We start from the raw sequence: 19,651 nt of genomic DNA, 5'->3' as shown, positions 1-19,651 counted from the left end.
ATTGCGTTTTTATGCGAAATTATTTGAACATGTTAATTGGTGAAACGAGACACGTGTCATGCATATAGAGCAGCACTGTATGTGTTGAGCATCTATCTCATGCAGTACAGTGGAGCAGCATCATTCACAAAAATGAATAAAAGTTTCACCAAAAGCTTAATGTTTGGATCCTTTAAACTTTTACCTCAATATGGAATATTTCATTGACCTTACACCATGTCACCATCTCTGATTTCAAATTATTATTATTATTTTTCTTAGTTTTATATGATGACATTCCTTTAATTTGTGAAATTTCATTGAGGAAAGAAATTAAAGAGGGTGATACAACAATCTCTCAGCAATAATTTAAGTCAAATTAGTTAAACATAATGCATATGATAACTAAAGGTGTTTAACAAGTTGAAGGTTTATAGTTTCCATTCATTGCATTTGGATTATGTGCTAATGATGGCTCAATTAATTCGAGGCAGAAACTGAAGGTGCAGAAAATGTGCGGCTATATGTACATTATATATATATATATATATATATATATATATATATATATATATATATATAGGTGATTAATATTTAATAATTGCTGCAACAAATATAATAAAATGAAGAGCAGCTAGCTATAGCTAGCTAGGGAAACAACCTCAGACCTGTTTTTCTGAGTCTCAAGTACTATGGAGTGTGGACACACAAATTAAAAAGATGATACCAAATCAGAAAAATCCTTGAATTATTAGTCACTCATTACTATATAAGAAAATTTTCAAGTGTACTGTTATACCGGTGTTTCAGTTATTTTTAACGGTTGATCTTAATTATAAAAAATATATATAATATATATAATTAAGATCAACGGTTAAAAATCACTGATACACCGGTATGACAGTACACTTAAAAATCTTCTTATAATATATATATATATATAATAAGAATGACATATTTTATTTTAAGTCTAATTATTTTGTTTTTTTATAATTTTATCAAATTTTTAGTTAAATTTTTGTAATTTAGAAGTTTGTAATTAAACTCATGCATGTATTAGATCAAAATTTTTAGTTAAATCATTATTAATTTTTTAAAAACTAAAATATTCTTAAAATATTCGTTTTTGTATCTGATGTAAGATAATAAATTATATAATATTCAAGAAATAAATATTATTATAATATTATTGTATTTTTTATCTAAAAAATAAAAACTAGTAAAAATTTAATTAAATAAAAATTTAATAATAAATTTTTAAATTATAAGACTAAATTTAAAATTTAATAAAATATAAAGACTGACAAAATAATTAAATATTATTTTAATAATATATTTTTCAAACGGTACTTTTAACTCACTTAACCCTAACCACATTCAATAATTCAGGTAGATAGTGCCGCATACAATTAACATCACATGAACCCTATAATATAATAGCAATATAATTTACCATTAAATGTTAACTAATTTAAGCCAACGAGTAATAACTCAAATGGCATAATCTCTTCATACTCAATTAAGAGGTTACGGATTTGAGTCTCCTATTTTTAATAAAAAAAAAATTAATTAATTTAATCTAATTGACTGTTCAATTGTGATGATTATTATTAATTTATTATGGTAGAATTCACCTTATTATTATTATTATTATTAAAAAGATGTAATTACAGGATTTTCAATTTTTATAACTGATCAGTCATTTACTTTCTTTTTTTATTAGTTACAAAGGTATTAGGCTATTAGCTGCTATTAAGTAGAAATGCAGAATGAGTAATAAGATATGGTAGGTTAATAATTGAAGCAAATGGTCCCAGAAAAAAAAAAAAGCATAATAACTTTGAAACAATTTATTATACCGCCGTAACTCGAGTTAAAGTCATTGGCAGACATAAGTAAGGCCAAATTTAAGAGGTGAGATTAGGATCTAGGGTTGTATTTCAAATTTCAGAAATAGTTGATAATAAAAAAGAATTAATCAAAATAATCAGAATTTTTTATTTAATATTTATTTAATATTTATTAATATAATTAATAAATATTAAATAAAAAAATATTGATTAATTTTTTTATTTTTTTAACATTATCATTCAAACTTAATATTATAAAATTTATAATAAAAATATTTAATAACAAAAATTAATTAATTTAAAATAAACAAAATTTATTCAATAATTAATAAATATTAAATAAAATAAATTTTAATAATTTTTGTATATCTCTAATATTACCGAATTTGTAAATGATGACAATACTAACTCTCATCTATAAATCCTTTGACCCCTATTCTTGTCAAAAGACACCTCTTTGATAGACATAACATAGGTTACGGTCTTTAGCTGTACACTAATATTAATGTTAATAATGTATTTGCCTTTGGCATTTAATTAAAGGGTAATACTAGGTAGACAAAAAAAAAAAAAAAAAGAAATAATCAAAATTTATTTTATTTAGTATTAATTAATTATTAAAAAAGTATATGAATTAAGAGGTGATCAGTCAAAAAATAAACAACTTAACTAATTTATAATTATATTTAATTAATTTTATTTGTTTTTAATTTATAATATTTGATATTAATTACTTCTCACCCCAAATTAAAATTCTGAATGATACGTGAGAGAAAAAGGGCGAAGATCACATAACTTCTAACAATCCCGATTCTTAGTATATAAAAAAATTTATAAAATATATAAAAAAACATCCATTTAGTATGAAAAAGAAATATTTTAATACATAGTAGAAGAAACATCCTAATGCCTAGCATAAGCACCATCGTAGATGTTTTGGATTCACCCCGAGACATTTGGCTGGTTTTTGGCTAGTACCCTCTTAATTTCCTAGCATTGTTGTTAATTATCGCAATAATTAATAAATGTTAAATAAGACAAGTTATGGCTGTTTTTGACTGATTTTCTTTAACATTTCCGTTAATTAAAATATTATTATCACAATCATGCAAAATTGCACCGCAATTTTTCTTTACTTTATGTACATTGTATATTGTACTTAAATGTGTACTCTTTAAGATGCACCAACCAAAAGATAAATATAAGTCTTTAATCAAAGTTAACAATAAATGAAATAAATTATACATAAAAATGTAAACTTGTTTAATATGATTAATTTCTCATGATATTGATAGGGGCAGGACAATATCACATATAGGTCTGGTTATTAATTACTATTATGTGAAAACAGAAGGCGGTAGATGTTTATTATTCAGAAAGAAATGCAGAAAAGGTAAGTTTAATAAGTTGGCAATGAATCAGTGAAATTAATGGTGATGAACCTTTTATTTGTGTGGCTCCAGATAAAAGGTCTACGTAGAACATTACTATTCATATATCACATAGCAGCACTAAGAATTATGTGGTCCAAAGGCCTAAAAATAGTTAAAACCATTATTATTTAATGTTATTAATTATTATTATTGATGAGAGAACGAAGAAGAGCATTCCCCACTTATTATTATTATTAAGTTACTATTGAGTGTCACAACTCACAAGTAGCAAGTAGCAACTACTTGTCCTATAGAGCTATGATCATGACCTAACCATGAAACCATGTTTGTACATATGCTTTCTTCGCACTTCAACGTTACTAAATACTACTTCAACTCTCTTTCAATCTCTCCCCAAACACAAATTTGCACTCTTGAAAGATTTCATAGGAAAAAAACTATACACTTCGCATTATTTTTAACACTTTAAACATATATGTCAAATAAGGGCTAATGTTTTTTATATAAAAAAATATTACTGTTTTTTTTTTTTTTTTTGAAAATGAGATTATTTGATGTAATTACGGGTAGATGGATTTTGCTCCTAAAAGGTCCCAGAACCATCTAAAAGGTTCTAGAAGATTATGGAAGGTCATAGAATATTCTAGAAGAGTGTGGCTGTATATAGGAGTATGAAGAGTAGTATGAATTATGAAAGAATCTAAAAATATTCAGAAAGTTGTAGTAGGATAAATATTTGTAATGAAGGTTCTAGATAATTAACCTGAACTATTGATTAGATTTAATCCTAACCATCCATTAAATACGAAGTGAGAGTTAGTGTGAGTCATGTGTGAATCATTTGTAACAAACACTTAGAGAAATTTAGCTTAGAAGAAATAGTTACGTACTTCTAAATGTGAAGTTAAGATAATTATCTCTCGTATAATAATTGGAACACTAATTTGTAGTACTGAGCATACTTGATTACTTGCAAGAATTTTGATACTCAAATCGGTAATAATTGAATAGATATAAGAATTAAGGGTAAATATTATATATTGGATATATGTTAAGCATTTTATTTATAGTTTGCATTGGAGGGTGAATTTGAAGAAAAATCGAATAAATTCGTGCAGAATATATGCACAATTTTTATGTAAATATGATTAAGACTAAGTCTTGTATAAACGGACATATTTCTCTTGAGGAGTTCTTAGATCAACTACATCTTTCGATATAATTTAAGAGTTGAACCGTAAAATTATGTAATGTTGATTTTTAAAAGTTTGAAATTTCATGACTTGAGTTCTTTATGTTATAAACTTTTACTAACCAATTATATGTGATTAGGAAGTTAATGTTTTTATAAGCCATCAACATATTGGTGAATAAAGGAACGAGTCAAAGAAACTAGTTGTGTGTCTTGGTGCCTAAAATATGAAATACAATGTATAAAGTTTAGACTTTGGTGGATAACAAATCAAATTAGAAAAAGGAGGTGGTTTTAATTTGGTTATGTACCGCCACTATATGCCATATAATAATGGTAGTGAGTTAGCGACTCATAAATCCCAATTGGGCTTTTCCTCTGCATAATTCTAAGGAAGAAGAAGCCCATCTTAATTTAATCAATTAAGCAAAGGGCCTAATACTAGTTGTGGACCCAAGTTTTGTGCCATAATTTTTATGCATTACTCATAAGTCATATCTCTTTATTGGGTAAATTGTTTGGCCAACCGCGGAGAGCTCTTCCACCACCACGAGTATCACAAAACACCGCGGGACATGCCACCCGGACCAACTTTATCGGGAAGACTTTCGATGCTTTACCTTGAATATCCCTTAAAACCTTAAGATGTCAAGTTAATGAGTCTCTCATTTTATAAACTCCTCACTCTTCCTTGCTTTCTTTGATGTGGGACTAACTTTAACACTCCTCAGACTTGCAACACTAACATAAATTACATTCTTAAAGTTATAGTCCAGAGATGATGTATGGTTCTTCTAAGAAAAATAAAAGTATACATTAATTTTTCTTCTCAATTTTTCGTTCTTTTATTTTTTATTGTCTATCCAAATAAAATTTGAGTTTTTGAATTGAGAGAGAGAAGCAGAGATTGTACTTGAAGGTGTGGTTGGAATCAAACAGTGAAATGACAAATGGGAAAGGGTAGCCCCCTCTTTTTATGGAGTTATTATCCAACTGTGTAAAGCGACTACTATTATCACTAGTCTATTCAATCCATAGCTACCCTAATTTCTATCTCTCTCTCTTACACATTATTGTTCACCTTCAAAGCTTCTAATTCAGAACTTGATCTTCCCCATATCTATCTATATTTTATAATTTGCAGAGATAGTCAGCTACAATAATTCAAAGTATATTATATTGATTGAAAGTTCAAATTTATTTCATAGAGGTGAAAGAATCTGGTGGAGCAACTAGCACCCAGTCCTCAATGCAACATCTTTTTAGCCTTTCCTTTTAAAGAAACAAACAACAACAAAAAATATTTAGTTTGCTCAATGGAGTCACTAAAATAAAAATAATTTGTCACTTTATATATATTCCGTACAACACTGCTTGTTAAATCATACGTGACGTCATCAACCCGACAATCTTGTTTAGCTGTTACCAGTTTGTGTCTCATAATAATTTAACGAAATGTCTATCCATGCTTATATTTGAACATTTATTATTGTTATCTTCTTTTTTTTTTTAAATGAGAATTTTAACAAAAACAAAAAATTGACAATCTCATTAATGTTAAAGTTATATGTCAAATATAATGTAAGAAGTAAGATTCTTTCATATAGCATTGTTCATAATTTAATGCCTGACCAATTTGCTCATTCTGATGTTAATGCTCTTCCACGTGTAAGTTTGTTATGCTACTAAAGTCTTATCGAAAATAAACTAGGTAGCACACAAGATATTTATAAGCATATATTTGTTTTAGATTTTTATCGAGAGAATAAACCAAACTCTCAACGACTTGCTTCAATTCAATCATAGTGAAAACAAAAATAGTCTAAACACAAATTTTGAAATTGAGTTGCGAAAATAATTATTATTTAATACGAGGATAAAAACAAAATACTCCTATTTAGAAACAAAGCTGAAAGAGAAATTAGGAGAGGGATGAGCAGGAAAAAATAACACGAAAATGAAATGAATGTTTTTCTTTTTTTATTGGTCTTTAGTTCTTAACCAACATCTTAATGTCTAGAGAATGTCCTATTATGTGGGCCTATGGAGTATTTAGCCCACGTGACTTGTGGCCCACAAGCCCAACCTATCAAGCTTAAGTTTGTTTTGGTACCTATCCATCTTCAAGGGCCCGCATCCAAAATCATTTGAAATAATGCATATATAAAAAATTTAATTAGAGAATTAACTATTCTTTTTAATTGTCACAAAAGTCAATTGTTTTTAAATTATTCTTTTATTAAATTTTAAATTCTAAAATTTAGAACTAAATCCTCCAAAATTGAAATTTAAGAAAATTACAATAAAAAATTAACTAGCATTGACTAATTAAAAATTAATTTTCTATATTTATTTAATGTGAATATATAATATACTTTTACCATAAAAAATTCAATACTCTTTTAAATTATTTTGACTGTTAAAAAAATATCTACTATATATAATATAAATTAAAAAATATTCAGTGCATAATTTTTTTTAAAAATACCCTTCGTTATATATAAAAAAATTTATTTTCTATATTTTAAAACTTAAAACTGAAACATCTTAATTAGCGTATAAAATATTTATCCTGTTGATTAATTTTACAATTATATTTCACATCTTTAATAAATAAAATAATTTATTAATGAACATGATATTACCTACTAATAACTAGTATATATAATTGGATTAATTTCACTCCATAATAAAAAAAACATAATTATTTGCCACTGAATGAAATGTCTCAATAAAACATTTTCTTATTGAATATGCATTGAAAAAAAAAATCATTTTTTATGTTATTGCTTTGATGGAGTAAAGTATGGGGTTCACATTTTCATATTTTCCCTGCCGTATGAATTTCATTAAGAGGAAGTATAGGAAGTCAATAGAATATTTGTACAATGTGTACAATGGAGGTTTAGGGATGTCCGATTCAGTATTAGAGATATAACCATTAGTGTTACATTTTTCTATTAGCTTAAACTTTTGGGATGAATGGTTTTATGACATAGTAATGTTTATTTTTTAATTCATAGCCTATTATACACATTGTACAAATATTCTATTAGCTCTCTAACGGGATTTTTTCATTAATGAGGGTGACATGAAAGTTGAAACATAAGTGAAGATATGCATAATAAAAGCCCTTGGTATGTAAAAGAAGTGAAACGAAGAATGACTAGCCAATACAAAGAGCTACATTTGTTGGAGCTTCCTTTGGTTAAGTAAGACAAACATGAAACACCAAACACCACCGATGTGAGTGGTGTGACGTGATTTTCTATTTTGGGTAAAGGAGTTATCAAACTTAGCTGCTTCTTATTTGTCTGCATTCTGGAGTAACAGAATTTCCTTCTAAGAATCTTCAATCTTTTCTGGGTTTACTTCAAATCCAAATGGTATCTTCAATCATGGGTTCAAGTAAATTTAACTTAGACTCATGAACAATAATATATGAGTACTAGTACCTTGTATTAGAGAGTGAATAATCAGTCACCTATATAAAATACATATTCGAAATACAAAATACACGTTTAAAATGAATTAAAAAACACATGAATTTATACACAAATATATAATAACTGATTTAGTAGTTAATTTTTAGTAACTCAGTAACATTTTTACAAGACCATACACAATATGAGAATTGGGAGGACCCACAAAGAAAAAGCATTGAGACATGAAAAGGACTCAGCATTGTGCTTAACTTGAATGGGCAATTGTGTAGGGTAGAACACATGAAGAGGGAAAAACGTTCCCATCATAAATAACTTGTTCACAAGGCATTGGAGGAAGGGGGGAAATGGGCACTGATGATTGATGAATGCTTTGAAAATGGACCCAATCATAAATTTGTGTGTCTTTTAGTTGTGAGGGTAAGTTGACAAGATAAACGAAAAAGTAATAAAAAGAAAGACACACTGTTTTGAAGCTGCCTACAGTATGTCGGGTTTGGCAAGAGATGCTTATTGCACTTTAGTCATTTTCATGGATCACACCCTATCCACAATCTCTTTTTACCTTTTTGGGCCCCAGATATATCTTTCAATCAATGCTTTTTTTACTTTTCCCCATTTCAACGAATATTCCTCACAATTTTTATAGTGCAATACTTAGGGTAAATATTATTAGGCCTTTCTACCCACAACCCTTTTCTATATTAAAATTATGGCATTCAACAACCTTGTATTTTATGACTGACACTAATCTCTATCATAAACATAAATAACTTTCTCTCTAAATTGTTTAAATTATCAACCAAACGACTTGCTGTTAGTTGATCATGGACTTGCAACCTGGTTTTTACAACAAAAAAGGACTAACAAGAAATCAAAGTATGTGGGCCTCCAATCTCCATAGAAGGAGGAGTACAAGTCCCACTAGTCTCATCCGAAACTGAGTCCAGAGTCCATATAGATCTTGGACTCCACTGTAACAAATCTATCTCAGGCCCAAAATTACTTGAATTAGATTTAGCCCATGTTGACCCAAAAGTTGTATCCAGAACAAAACATGATCAGCTCTGACCAAAAACAAAGAAAAGGACATGATCAGTTGATCACCAACCAAACAAGGCTGTGGTTGTTTTAGATAATAGATTTGGATAAAGAAGAAAAAGGCTTAGTGTCTCCCATAACATTGGTAGGGAGTTCTCTGAGAAAAGGGATTTTTTCATAGACTTCAAAATCCTCTTGACTTTCAGAATTTCTCCAAAAAGGAAGATTTCACAAACTCTCATCAATTTAGTTTATCCATTTGATCCTTAAATTGATGGTTATTTTATAGTAATACTATGAAGGACCATATTGAGTATTTACTTTAAATCTACACAAGGTTAAGGTGTTTTATAACAAGTTATAACATCTATAAAAAGTACTATTCAGATCACCAATTCAAGCCTACTTTGAACAGTCAAACAATACCTACCACTCAAATAACTTCTGAATCATTTTCTATTATTGCTAACCATATTAATTCATCTAATAAGCTATTTCAAGGGAAAACACCTTTAAAGCTGTCAAAACAACTACCTCAGTTGGCTCAAATTAGTGACAGATTTCTATTTCCATGATCTTTGATTATGATTTCTAAATCCAATTACAACATATCCAATTACAGTTTCCCATAAAAAAGAGACTTCCTTCCCAGAAGACGGGGAAAAACAAAAAATCTCAGAGCAACTTACACATTGGTGGTCATACAGCACAAGTGTGGGTTTGCGTAGGTTTTGTGTGTCATTCATCTTCAAGATCAAAATAGTAGACAAGTAGTAGTACAAGCCTGCAAAAGGAAAGTTCAAAGAGAAGTTGGCCTTTAGGTTCATTGAGATTTTGATGTATAACTAGCCATGGCAGCAAATGCAGCATACATGAATAATCATACAATATTGCACATGCCAAAAGCCAGGTCCATCTAATTTTCCTATTGAAAGGAGATCTTTAAGCAGCACCACAAGACAAAATGGATGCTTTCTATTGCATTTGAAAAAGCAAGGTGGCAAGTGAATGCTTGCTTTCTATTGCATTTCAAAATTTCATAGTCTAGAGTGCTTCATCAAAAGACGAATTAGAGCAACCTTCACCAACCCCTTCCTAAAAGAGAAGGTTTGGTCATGAAAGAATTTAGTATGACAACAAACAACCAAGTTCAAATCAGCTAGGGATATATGAAGCTAATACAAGAACTTAGCCATAACTCCTATTTTTTTTTAATAAATAAATAAATAACTAAAATCTAGAATACAGGAGTAGGATACACTAAGAAGCAAAGGTCAGGGAGGAGGTTGGCAGGAAGAAAATAATTTGTGAGTTCAAATGACACAGGCAAATATATCTTGCCCTATTTGCTGGGTAATGTATCTACTTAGAGAATTTAATTGGCTAAGGAGACACAACTTGGCGGGTTTGCAGAACATTTCTAATACATAATTCGGTACATGAATAATGGCACTTGAACAGAAAATTTTTAAGTTAAACCTAACTACAGTTAATCAACAAAAGGTGTTGACTGTGACCTCTGTAATCCTGTTGAAGCATATGCAAGTGTAAAGATAGTGAATAGGGTGGTTAAAGGTGAGTGATGTCAAAGTCTTCATGAAATAACACATAACAAAGTGAACTACCCAACACAAAAGCATTAGCAGGTTCCATTTCAACTGTGTGATGCCAGGCTATTTTTTACTCGACCAATTGTTAGAGTTCCTATGTGGATTGCTAGTTATGTCAAATTCCTCAATTTTAGAACTATTATACTAAAGTTCTTCCTGCAGCATAAATCCTAAAAGAAGACCTATTTTTTTTTAAAAAAAATAGACATAAGTTTAAGTGGTATGACTGTAAGAGTCAAAAAACAATAATGGGTATATGGTAGTTTAAGGGCATGACAAACCTGAAGATAGTTATAATCAGGACTGATAAGTAGAAAGCAAGTTTGACAATCCGAAATTTCTTCTCAGCTTTAAGCACCCTAAAAACTTCAGTAACATCAAGAAGATGCTGCCGTTTCATAAACCTGAGTCATAGAAACAGAGTAACCATGAACTAGTTAGAGGAAACACAAGTTCATAAGCCAAAAGCCTTTATGGAAGTACCAGGTCAATGCACAGGTAGTTCATTAAATCAACTTCGTTTCTGTTAATGGTAATTTGTGAGATCTACATGGCCATGAAATACAATCACATTGATTATAGACAGATAATAGAAGTAAAAAAAAAAAAAAAATTGAAACATAAAACTTGCTTTGACAAATGTGCTATAAGTTCATCTTATTCACAAAATCAATAAGCAATTTATAGCAATTAAAAAACTTCAGAACAGTGATGCCAAGTAATTGGATGATAAATCTCAATATAGCTTCCACCTAAGTTGTTTGGAAAAGCAATACATCAGCTTAAATGACTCTCACAAAACACCTTGTCTGACAATAAGTTTCAATAAAGTTATACAAATCCAATAGCAACAAAGAGGGGACAAAATAGTAGGTTAAGGTGGATTTCCATACAGAGGGAAACCACTACTCCACATACTCACACCATTCTCAACCTCCGAAAATTGATAATCAACACCACAACTATCTGCTCACTGATGTAAGTCCCAAAAATCTTAGCTCAAGCAAGATCACTGTGTGTGTTTGGTACCATTTTTGTAAATGTTTTTTCTAGGTGATATTAATTATGGCAGAACTGATATAATTAGAATTTTATGTTAACGTAAAGTGATTTACATTAGGTAGTTCCTATAGAAAGCAATTCTGATAGAAAGTAAAAAAATTTTCACTTCTCCCAAATCAAGCGGAGAACCATTCCAAACTAAAGGCAAGAATTATAACAGTAAAGATAATTTTTCTCCTCTGAAATCAATTTCTATCTACCCTAAATGTGCTCCAAAACACACTTGCCCTTTGGTCACTACAAGCCTAACCCACCCTCTACCCCAAACTGGGTTCAAATGTCAGATCTTATGCCTCCATTCAATCCATACACACATAAAGAGGGAAAACTTGACTTCCCTGATTAGCACATTGTAAGGCAAAATCTACATTAGGAAACAAAATAATCAACAACATATAAGGCAGTTAATATAACTAAAACAGCAGACTAATCAGTTTGGGGTTGTAAAGACATGTATGTACTCACAGATTGGCATGATAGCAAGCAAGAGGAAGTGTGAGCAAAAACATGATCCAATGACCTGTGAGGAGGCAAAGAGCACAGAGTAATCCCTGCCCAATAAACTCGGGAACCACGAAGTAATTGACTCGAGACGAGGCATCAAAAGGGTTCATATAGTCATCTTCCAAGTCCGATAATATCAAAACCTTGGACACCCCACCATAAAAAGAACAATTTTTCAGATTCATGGAAGCTAAGAAAGTAGAGAATTGGGAAAGAAAATAAAAATAAAGAAGAACCCCACCTGGTAGAAAGAAGAGGCAAAAAAGGCAATGTTGAGAGGGAAACAAAGAAGCAGCCAGAAGAGCAATTCCCAACCCATTAAAACGGAGGAATCAGAGACGTGGCGCAGAGTTTTCGGAGAAAGAGTGTGTTTTTCACAAGTTGGCAAGTTTTTGAGAGTTTAGAATCAGTGATATGCTTGGACTTTGGACATGGGAGAGTTGGTGAAGACTCTGTTCATTGCAATTACTTTTTTGAGTATGATGATGGTTGATCAAGGTGCCGGACAAACCACCATTGACAATAAAAACAGCTCAACCTTTTATATTAATTATTATTAATTACAAAATTATTTTACACAGTCAATTATTTATAGCATAGATAATATATAATATATTTTAGGGTTTGGCAACTTTTTAAATTTTTATGAAATAAATACATTAGAAATTCAACTTTGTTAACCAACTCTGCATTTTTATTGGTTCAGTACACATAGAGTTTGTTTGGGTGAGTTTTAAAAAGAGGAGTGCTACACATACAAGTCTTTTTGACTTACAAGTTTTACAAGTTATTAGGCCTTTTAATGCGTTATTCAACGTTTTCTATTTTCAAAGCGCTACACTCAGAACGGTTCTTCTTCTTCTTCTTCCTCTTCTTCTTCTTCTTCTTCCTCCTCTTCCTCTTCCTCTTCGTTTTTTCTTTTTCGATTTTCATAGTTTCTGAAATCAAGCTTTGAAATCGTTTTGAAGAAGAAGAAGAAGCAGAAGATGAGGAAAAAGAGAAAGAGTTCTGAATTATGCAACGAATTTTGGGTTTATTTCTTTAAATCCTTTGGGTGTATTTTTCGTAATCCTTTGGGTGTATTTCTGTAATCCTTTTGAAGATAATGGAACTTTAGAAATACACACAAACGATTACAGAAGTACACCCAAAATGATTACAGAAATACACCCAAACGGTTACAGGAATTTACCCAAACGATTATAGAAATACACCCAAAGGATTACAGAAAATACACCCAAAGGATTTAAAGAAATACACCCAAAATTTGTTAAAATACATCTTATGCATAATTTAGAACTCTTTCTCTTTCTCCTCCTCATCTTCTACTGCTTCTTCTTTTTCAAAAACGATTTCACTATGAAAAATCGAAAAAAAAAGATAAAACAGAGAGAAAGAACGTAAATGAAGAAGAAGAGGAAGACGACGAAGAAGAACGTGCAGAAACGAAAGAAAAGGAGAAGAAGAAGAGTAAGAGGAAGAAGAATGTGCAGTAAGAAGAAGAAGAAGAAGAAGGAGAAAGAGAAGGCAAGAAACAAAAGAAAAGAAGAAGGAGAAGACGAAGAGGAAGAAAGAATGGTTCGAAGCGTGTTTTGAGCGTTAGTTTTAATTGAACTTGTAAGGCTTACAAGCCTTAATCGCTTGTATGCCAAGAATTACTCTTTTAAAAAAAAGATATTTTTTCGAGTTATTTTTTTTAAAAGATTTTATAGAGAAGTAAAAGTAATTTTATGTTTGGATATCTCATGTAAAAAAGTCTTTTTATCTATCAATTATGTTTGGATATAACAATATAAAAGTATTTTTTTGTTTATTTATTACATGAAAAACATCTTTTTTTAAGGAAAAAAAATATTTTAAAAAAAGATGTAAATTACAACTTCTCAAAAAGATCTTTTTTTGATTTTACTAGTGCTTTTAATTTTACTACTAGAAATTTGCTAAACATGTTAAAAAATAAAAAAAGAGATATTTTTTAATAAAATAATGGCACCCAAACATACACATAATATAATGATAAAAAATAATATATTTTATGTTAAAAAAATATATTGTTAACATATTTTACAAAAATTAAGTTGTACATTTAAAATAAAGTCTTCAAATATGTATGAGACTTTTATAAGTGATAGAAAAGTTCAAAGTTCAAACACAACCAAAATTTATTATTATTTTTTCAATATTTTTATTTAATTTTATATTTATATAATTATAAATTTACCGAATAAATATTATTTTTTATTTTTAATTATTTATTTAAAAAATAAAATATTCTTCTACAATTTAAAATTTTTAATTAATTTTATTTTTTGGAATATTTAAAAATATTCTAAATAGTTTTGAAACATTTTAGAAGGTCTTGAAAATATTCTAGAAAGTTTTAGAAGATTATGGAAGATTATAGAGTAATCTAAAAGATGTATATAAAAGTATGACTAGTACGCAGGGGTGTTTGCAGTGCGGTTTGGATCGATTTTGAGTCAAAAACTTATCTGATCCACTAATTTTACTTGCGGTGCGGTTTGGATTGGATGCTTTAAAAAAAATTCAATTCGATCCGATCCGATCCAATTTTAAGCGGTTTGGATTGGATTGGATTTGCGGTTTCATAAATTAAAAAAGCTAAATACATATAACAAGTCTCAACATCAAATTTTAAATAATCAACAATATCTTAAAAAGCCAATGATAACATAATGATAGAAATAAAATTATAAGTTAGTTAAAATAAATAAATAAATAATTTTTTGAACATAAAATATTTATTAAATAATAATAATATATGAATAATATAAAAATGTATAAAAAATTGAACATGTTATACATAAGTATAATATTATAGCACATTGTGCGATTTGAATTGGATTGGATGAGTTATGGAAAGTAGATTCGAAATTCGATCCGATCTAGCAATTTGTAAAAAATAGAATCCAATCAAATCTAAATTAGTGCAATTTTAATCAGTTTTCAGTTTGAATTAAATTGGATGAGCGATTTAATTTGAATTTGAACACTCGTAACTAATAGTATAAAATAATCTATTTAAAAAGTATAATAGAATAGATATTTGTGTAAAATATTGTAAATAATTAATCTAGACCGTTTTATTATTCATTAAAAAATAGAAGACTATCAATAAAGGTATGAGTTAGAAATTGAGTGTGCATTTGTAATAAACACCTAGAGTAAATTTTGGAGTGTGTCCAAAACTGTTGGTTTAGCCCACCTCGGTCTCCGTGAGTGGCGTGCAAACTGCGAAGCGCGGAGTCGTAAGTCTGAGCCACTCAGTAGCACCCTCCTTCCTTTTTCCCGCAAAATATCCCAATCCTCTTTCTTCGCTTCTCTTCTGTTTTCTCCCTCCATCGAACCTCTCATTTCTGTTCGTCACTGTAAAATCCTCCAAGCGTAACCACTCTCTCCCAAAGACCGCAGCTCAATGGCGGAGGAAGAAGTTGTTGCATCTTCTGCCAGCCCTCTTACCTCCGATTGCAAACGCAAGTTCGAAGATCTCGATTCTGAGCCTACCGAATCTAATGCCAAATCCAACCCTGACGATAACAACGCCGATGCCGCGGTTTCCGACGACGGCGACAACAAGCGCCCTCGCCTTGGCGACGACCTAGGTACTTTATTCCTCTCTTTATCTCGCGCCTCACACATTTTTCATACAGTGATGCCAACTTCGACTTTGCATCTGTTTAATTGATGATGTAATTATCATTTCAGCTAAATTATCCTTTAAAAAATTGTTGATTTTGTTAATGATGTGGCGAAGAACATGTTTCTGTGTTTTTAACAGCTAGTGCAAATGGGCATCAGGAGGAGCAGTCTCTCAAGCCTGCGGAAGAAACAGTGGAAAGAGTTACAGAGGATGGTGAACCTGCTGAGCCCTAGAATGATTCAGAGACGAGTGCAAATGAACAAGGTTCTGGTGAAGTTGCCGAGCCAGCTGAGTCCCGGGATGAGCCATCTGAGGGCCAGGAGGTGCCTGCTGAGGATGCACATGAAAAGGCAGAGGAACCTCCTAAAGAAACTGAAGAACCGGCTAAGGACTCAGCCGAGCAAGACCTACCACGGGGATACGGAACCGGAGAAAAACATTGTAGTTCGGGCAAAATTCAATCAGCAAAATTTATATCCATAAATACAGCAATCAACAACAATAGTACTTACATTGTAGTTCGGACAACCCAGGAACGGTCTCATTGGATTAGAATCCGTCCCTGACCACCGCAGCACCGGTCTCGACCCGTAGGCACACCATTCTGGCAAACGAGTTTCTCTGTTTCTGTTCATTCTCCTCATGATACTTCCAAACGATCGTGGGTTGTTCGAGCTCCCAGCTGCATTGCTCGTGCTAGCCATAATCTTCGGGCTTCAGATAGGGAGAACAGAAGAACACAACACCGATGAGGAGATAGTAGAGTGAACAATGTGGCCTTCAAAAAAGGGGATTAGGGTTTTAACTTCACCTGAGGGACCAAATTGAGTCGGAAGGGTTTACTCTGCCACATCAGCTAGCCGTTGTGAGTCCTACGTGTCACCAACGCTGCCAGCTAAGCTTTTCGGTTGCGCCACGTGTGCTGAAATTGCCGGAAGGACCACTTTGAGTCTCAGAGTGCAAGTTCAGAGATGACTCTGAGGAACTTTTAAATTCAGGGACTACTATGAGGTTCGAGTACAATTTTAGGGACTACATTGAGGCTTATCTCGTTTATAATGCTACACCTTAATTCTCTCATTTTTAGCGGGAAATCATCCTAGGTCTCTCCTGTTGAAGTTTTTTTTTAATTTATTTTTCGGGTTTAGTGATTGCTTAAACCGAAGTCTCAACTTGTGTTTTTCTTTGGAGGTTTGGGGGAACTTCTCTCTTAGGTATCTCTCTTTCTTTCTCTTTCTCAATTCTATTCTCGTGTTAATTGCATTGTTGATGCATTTTTTTTTGTTTAGTAATTATTCAGACCAAAGTCTCAACCCGTTTTCTTTCTTTGGATTTTTGGGTGAACTCTTTGTTAGTTATCTCTCTTTGTGTTTAAACAAGTAACTTGATTAATATATTTTATATTCAATTATATTTTGTAATTCCATTATCCATTTTTTTTATTTTTCGTAAAGCAACTCTATATTTTAATTATTAAGAGCAATGATGTGTCATTAATGCAGAGATGACCGTTCAGACTTCAAATAGTAATCGTACTTCAAATAGTAATCGTGCAAAGTATGTGGTCATCGGTTTGATCACCATTGTGCATGTCGGAAATATATTTGAGTTGAGGAACATGCGCGGGCTACAGTTGACCCTTTGTTTTATAGATGACATGAATTATCACAAGTCGTTGTGATGATTCATATCGTCTACAAAATATAGAGCCAACTGTAGGTCACGCATATTTCTCAATTCAGATATGATGTTTCTGACATGTGCAATGGTGGTCAAACCGATAATCACATACTTTGCGGTGTTGTCGTCTGGGGTCTGAACGGTGCCATTTTTATCTGAGTTACCGTATACGGAAAAAAAATGGATGAAAAAGGAAAAGAGATTTCTTTTCAAATTAAGAAGTGATACATTGCTTTGCTCCTAATAATTAAAATATAGAGTTGTTATACTTATAAAAGTAAAAAAATAAAGAGAAAAAATGGATAATGGGGTTAAAAATGTAATTGAATATAAAAAATATTAATTTACTTGTTTAAATAAGACGAGGGAGATAAAACCGTGATTTCACCCAAAAATTTAGAAAAAAGAAGACGAGTTGAGGCTTCGGTCTGAGCCATCACTAAACAGAAAAAAGAATGCATCAACAAAAGACGAGACTTCGGTCTAAGCAATTACTAAACAGAAAAAAGAATGCAATTAACACGAAAATAGAAATAAGAGAGATACCTAAAGATGAGACATTGTTCAAATTTGTCCCTAAAAGATTTTTTTAACCAAATTGGTCCTTCAAAGATTACGGATTAATCATATCTGTCCTTTCATCGGCTTCATTAACAATTTTTATCAACGATTGATGACGTAGAATATTAACTGATAGCATACATGATACTTAACATGTCCAATTGCACGGTGATCAAATATGCTTATAAAAATATATTAATTTAGTAGTTAGGTCATATTGGGAATATAATTTATGTAATTGAGAAGAAGAGACTAAATTAATAGATTTTGATGAATATATATAGTTAACGTCCAATTAAAAATATCAAGTATTATGTATCATGACAATGGCATGTTAGATTGAATTTGTTTGTTATGTATGTGATTTTAATTGATTGTGTATGCTGATTTTTTCGTTATTCTTTTTCATCTATGTCTGCTTAATTTTATAATTAGTTTTTGTATCTGAATGTCGCTTGGCTAATTCTTTTTCCCACATTGCCCAAATTCTCCCCATTTACTATTGCTACTCTAGCCATAGAAATTAGCTCATTTGTCCATTAAAGAAAGTTGTGGCCTTTGTTCTTTTTTTTTTTTAAGTAAAAAAGCTCAACATAAAAAGGTGGAGTAAAAGAAAAGAAATAAAAACTCATAACACTAAAAATAACAATTTCTAGCCATGTCTGGCATTGCCATCGACAACCATAGGATTCACCACCAATTCACTCATCGTAACTTGTAAACGATATGTTAATAATGTCCACCACACTTGAACCTTGATTTTTGAAGATTCTATCATTTCTTTCTAGCCAAATTGTCCAGATGACTGCAGAAAAGCTAACCAACCACCATTTTCGTTCCATCTTTCTTGCTAATATATCTGTCCAACTTCCATAGTGTTGCTTGAGCGTACCTGTAATAGTCCATATCCTTTCAAGAGCGAACAACCAAGGCCAAGCACACCACACCGGTCAAATGAGCTCACAACCAATGAACAAGTGAAATGCAGTTTCAACATACTTATGACATAAAACACATATGTTATCATTCTGGCCAATAACACCTAATCTACACAGTCTCTCCCTTGTATTCACCCTATCAACCAGTGCAAACTAAGTAAACAACTCAATTCTTGGTGGGGACGAATCCTCTCCAAATAGTATTAGTGAAGCTATAGCTTGTGACATTCGCCGGAAGTACCTCTGCCTGCAATACTTGCACAAAGGAGTAAGTAGAATAAACACCTTTTTCTTGTTTATCAAATTTCCAAACCACTATGTCCTCTTTCTCCATTGTCAGTTTATTGATTGTAGAACCGCATGAAGCTGGTTTACTAGTTCCAGCTCCCATTGAAATAACTCTCGTCGCCACTAGAAATTCCAAATCCACTTTAACCCATCCCAGAACCCACAATCCCCTATGACAGATCCTTGAAGATTTGAAACCGAGAAAAGTCTTGGAAAAGTAACTTTTCGAGCACCACAAGGTAACCAGCTATCTTCCCAGAAGCGGATTATCCTGCCATCCCCTAGTTTTCCAAGCCTCTGATCATCCTCTGTCACTTGTGGCTCATTGATTTGTAGTTGACAAATATCCTTCTAAGGACCCCCTCTTGTAGGTACAGACTGATCACAAATTATCTCAGAAGGATTCATGTTATTACAGGAATATACAATTTTCTTCCAAAGCGGACAA

The 19,651-nt window shown here is 31.3% G+C and overlaps 1 protein-coding gene and 1 long non-coding RNA gene across 4 annotated transcripts; one reads left to right on the top strand and one right to left on the bottom strand.

Annotated features, from left to right (window-relative positions):
- Positions 1–7,684: 7,684 nt before the first annotated feature.
- LOC107646276 (protein cornichon homolog 1) lies at positions 7,685–12,590 on the bottom strand. 3 transcript variants are annotated; one of them, XM_088492092.1, is made up of 5 exons: positions 12,317–12,570; positions 12,037–12,218; positions 10,791–10,913; positions 9,589–9,683; positions 7,685–7,805 (listed from the first exon to the last, which is right to left on the bottom strand). In XM_088492092.1, exons 1-4 carry the CDS (start codon positions 12,392–12,394, stop codon positions 9,638–9,640), a joined length of 429 nt encoding a protein of 142 aa, XP_088348218.1. In that variant the 5' UTR covers positions 12,395–12,570; the 3' UTR covers positions 7,685–7,805; positions 9,589–9,637. The 3 variants fall into 3 exon arrangements, with proteins under 3 accessions (XP_088348218.1, XP_088348217.1, XP_088348216.1); XM_088492091.1 differs by lacking the exon at positions 7,685–7,805 and adding an exon at positions 8,619–8,925 and having other exon boundaries at positions 12,317–12,590; XM_088492090.1 differs by lacking the exon at positions 7,685–7,805 and having other exon boundaries at positions 9,472–9,683; positions 12,317–12,590.
- Positions 12,591–15,274: 2,684 nt separating this feature from the next.
- LOC148554450 (uncharacterized) lies at positions 15,275–16,896 on the top strand. The gene is made up of 2 exons (XR_015885774.1): positions 15,275–15,698; positions 15,875–16,896. It is a non-coding gene; the product is annotated as an uncharacterized LOC148554450 (long non-coding RNA).
- Positions 16,897–19,651: the final 2,755 nt, after the last annotated feature.

This window comes from Arachis ipaensis, chromosome B6 (genome assembly GCF_059453495.1).
Source record: "Arachis ipaensis isolate K30076 ecotype BB chromosome B6, ASM5945349v1, whole genome shotgun sequence".
Lineage (NCBI taxonomy): Eukaryota > Viridiplantae > Streptophyta > Magnoliopsida > Fabales > Fabaceae > Arachis > Arachis ipaensis.
The sequence above is the reverse complement of the archived record's forward strand: the minus strand, read 5'-3'. Positions and strand labels throughout refer to the sequence as shown.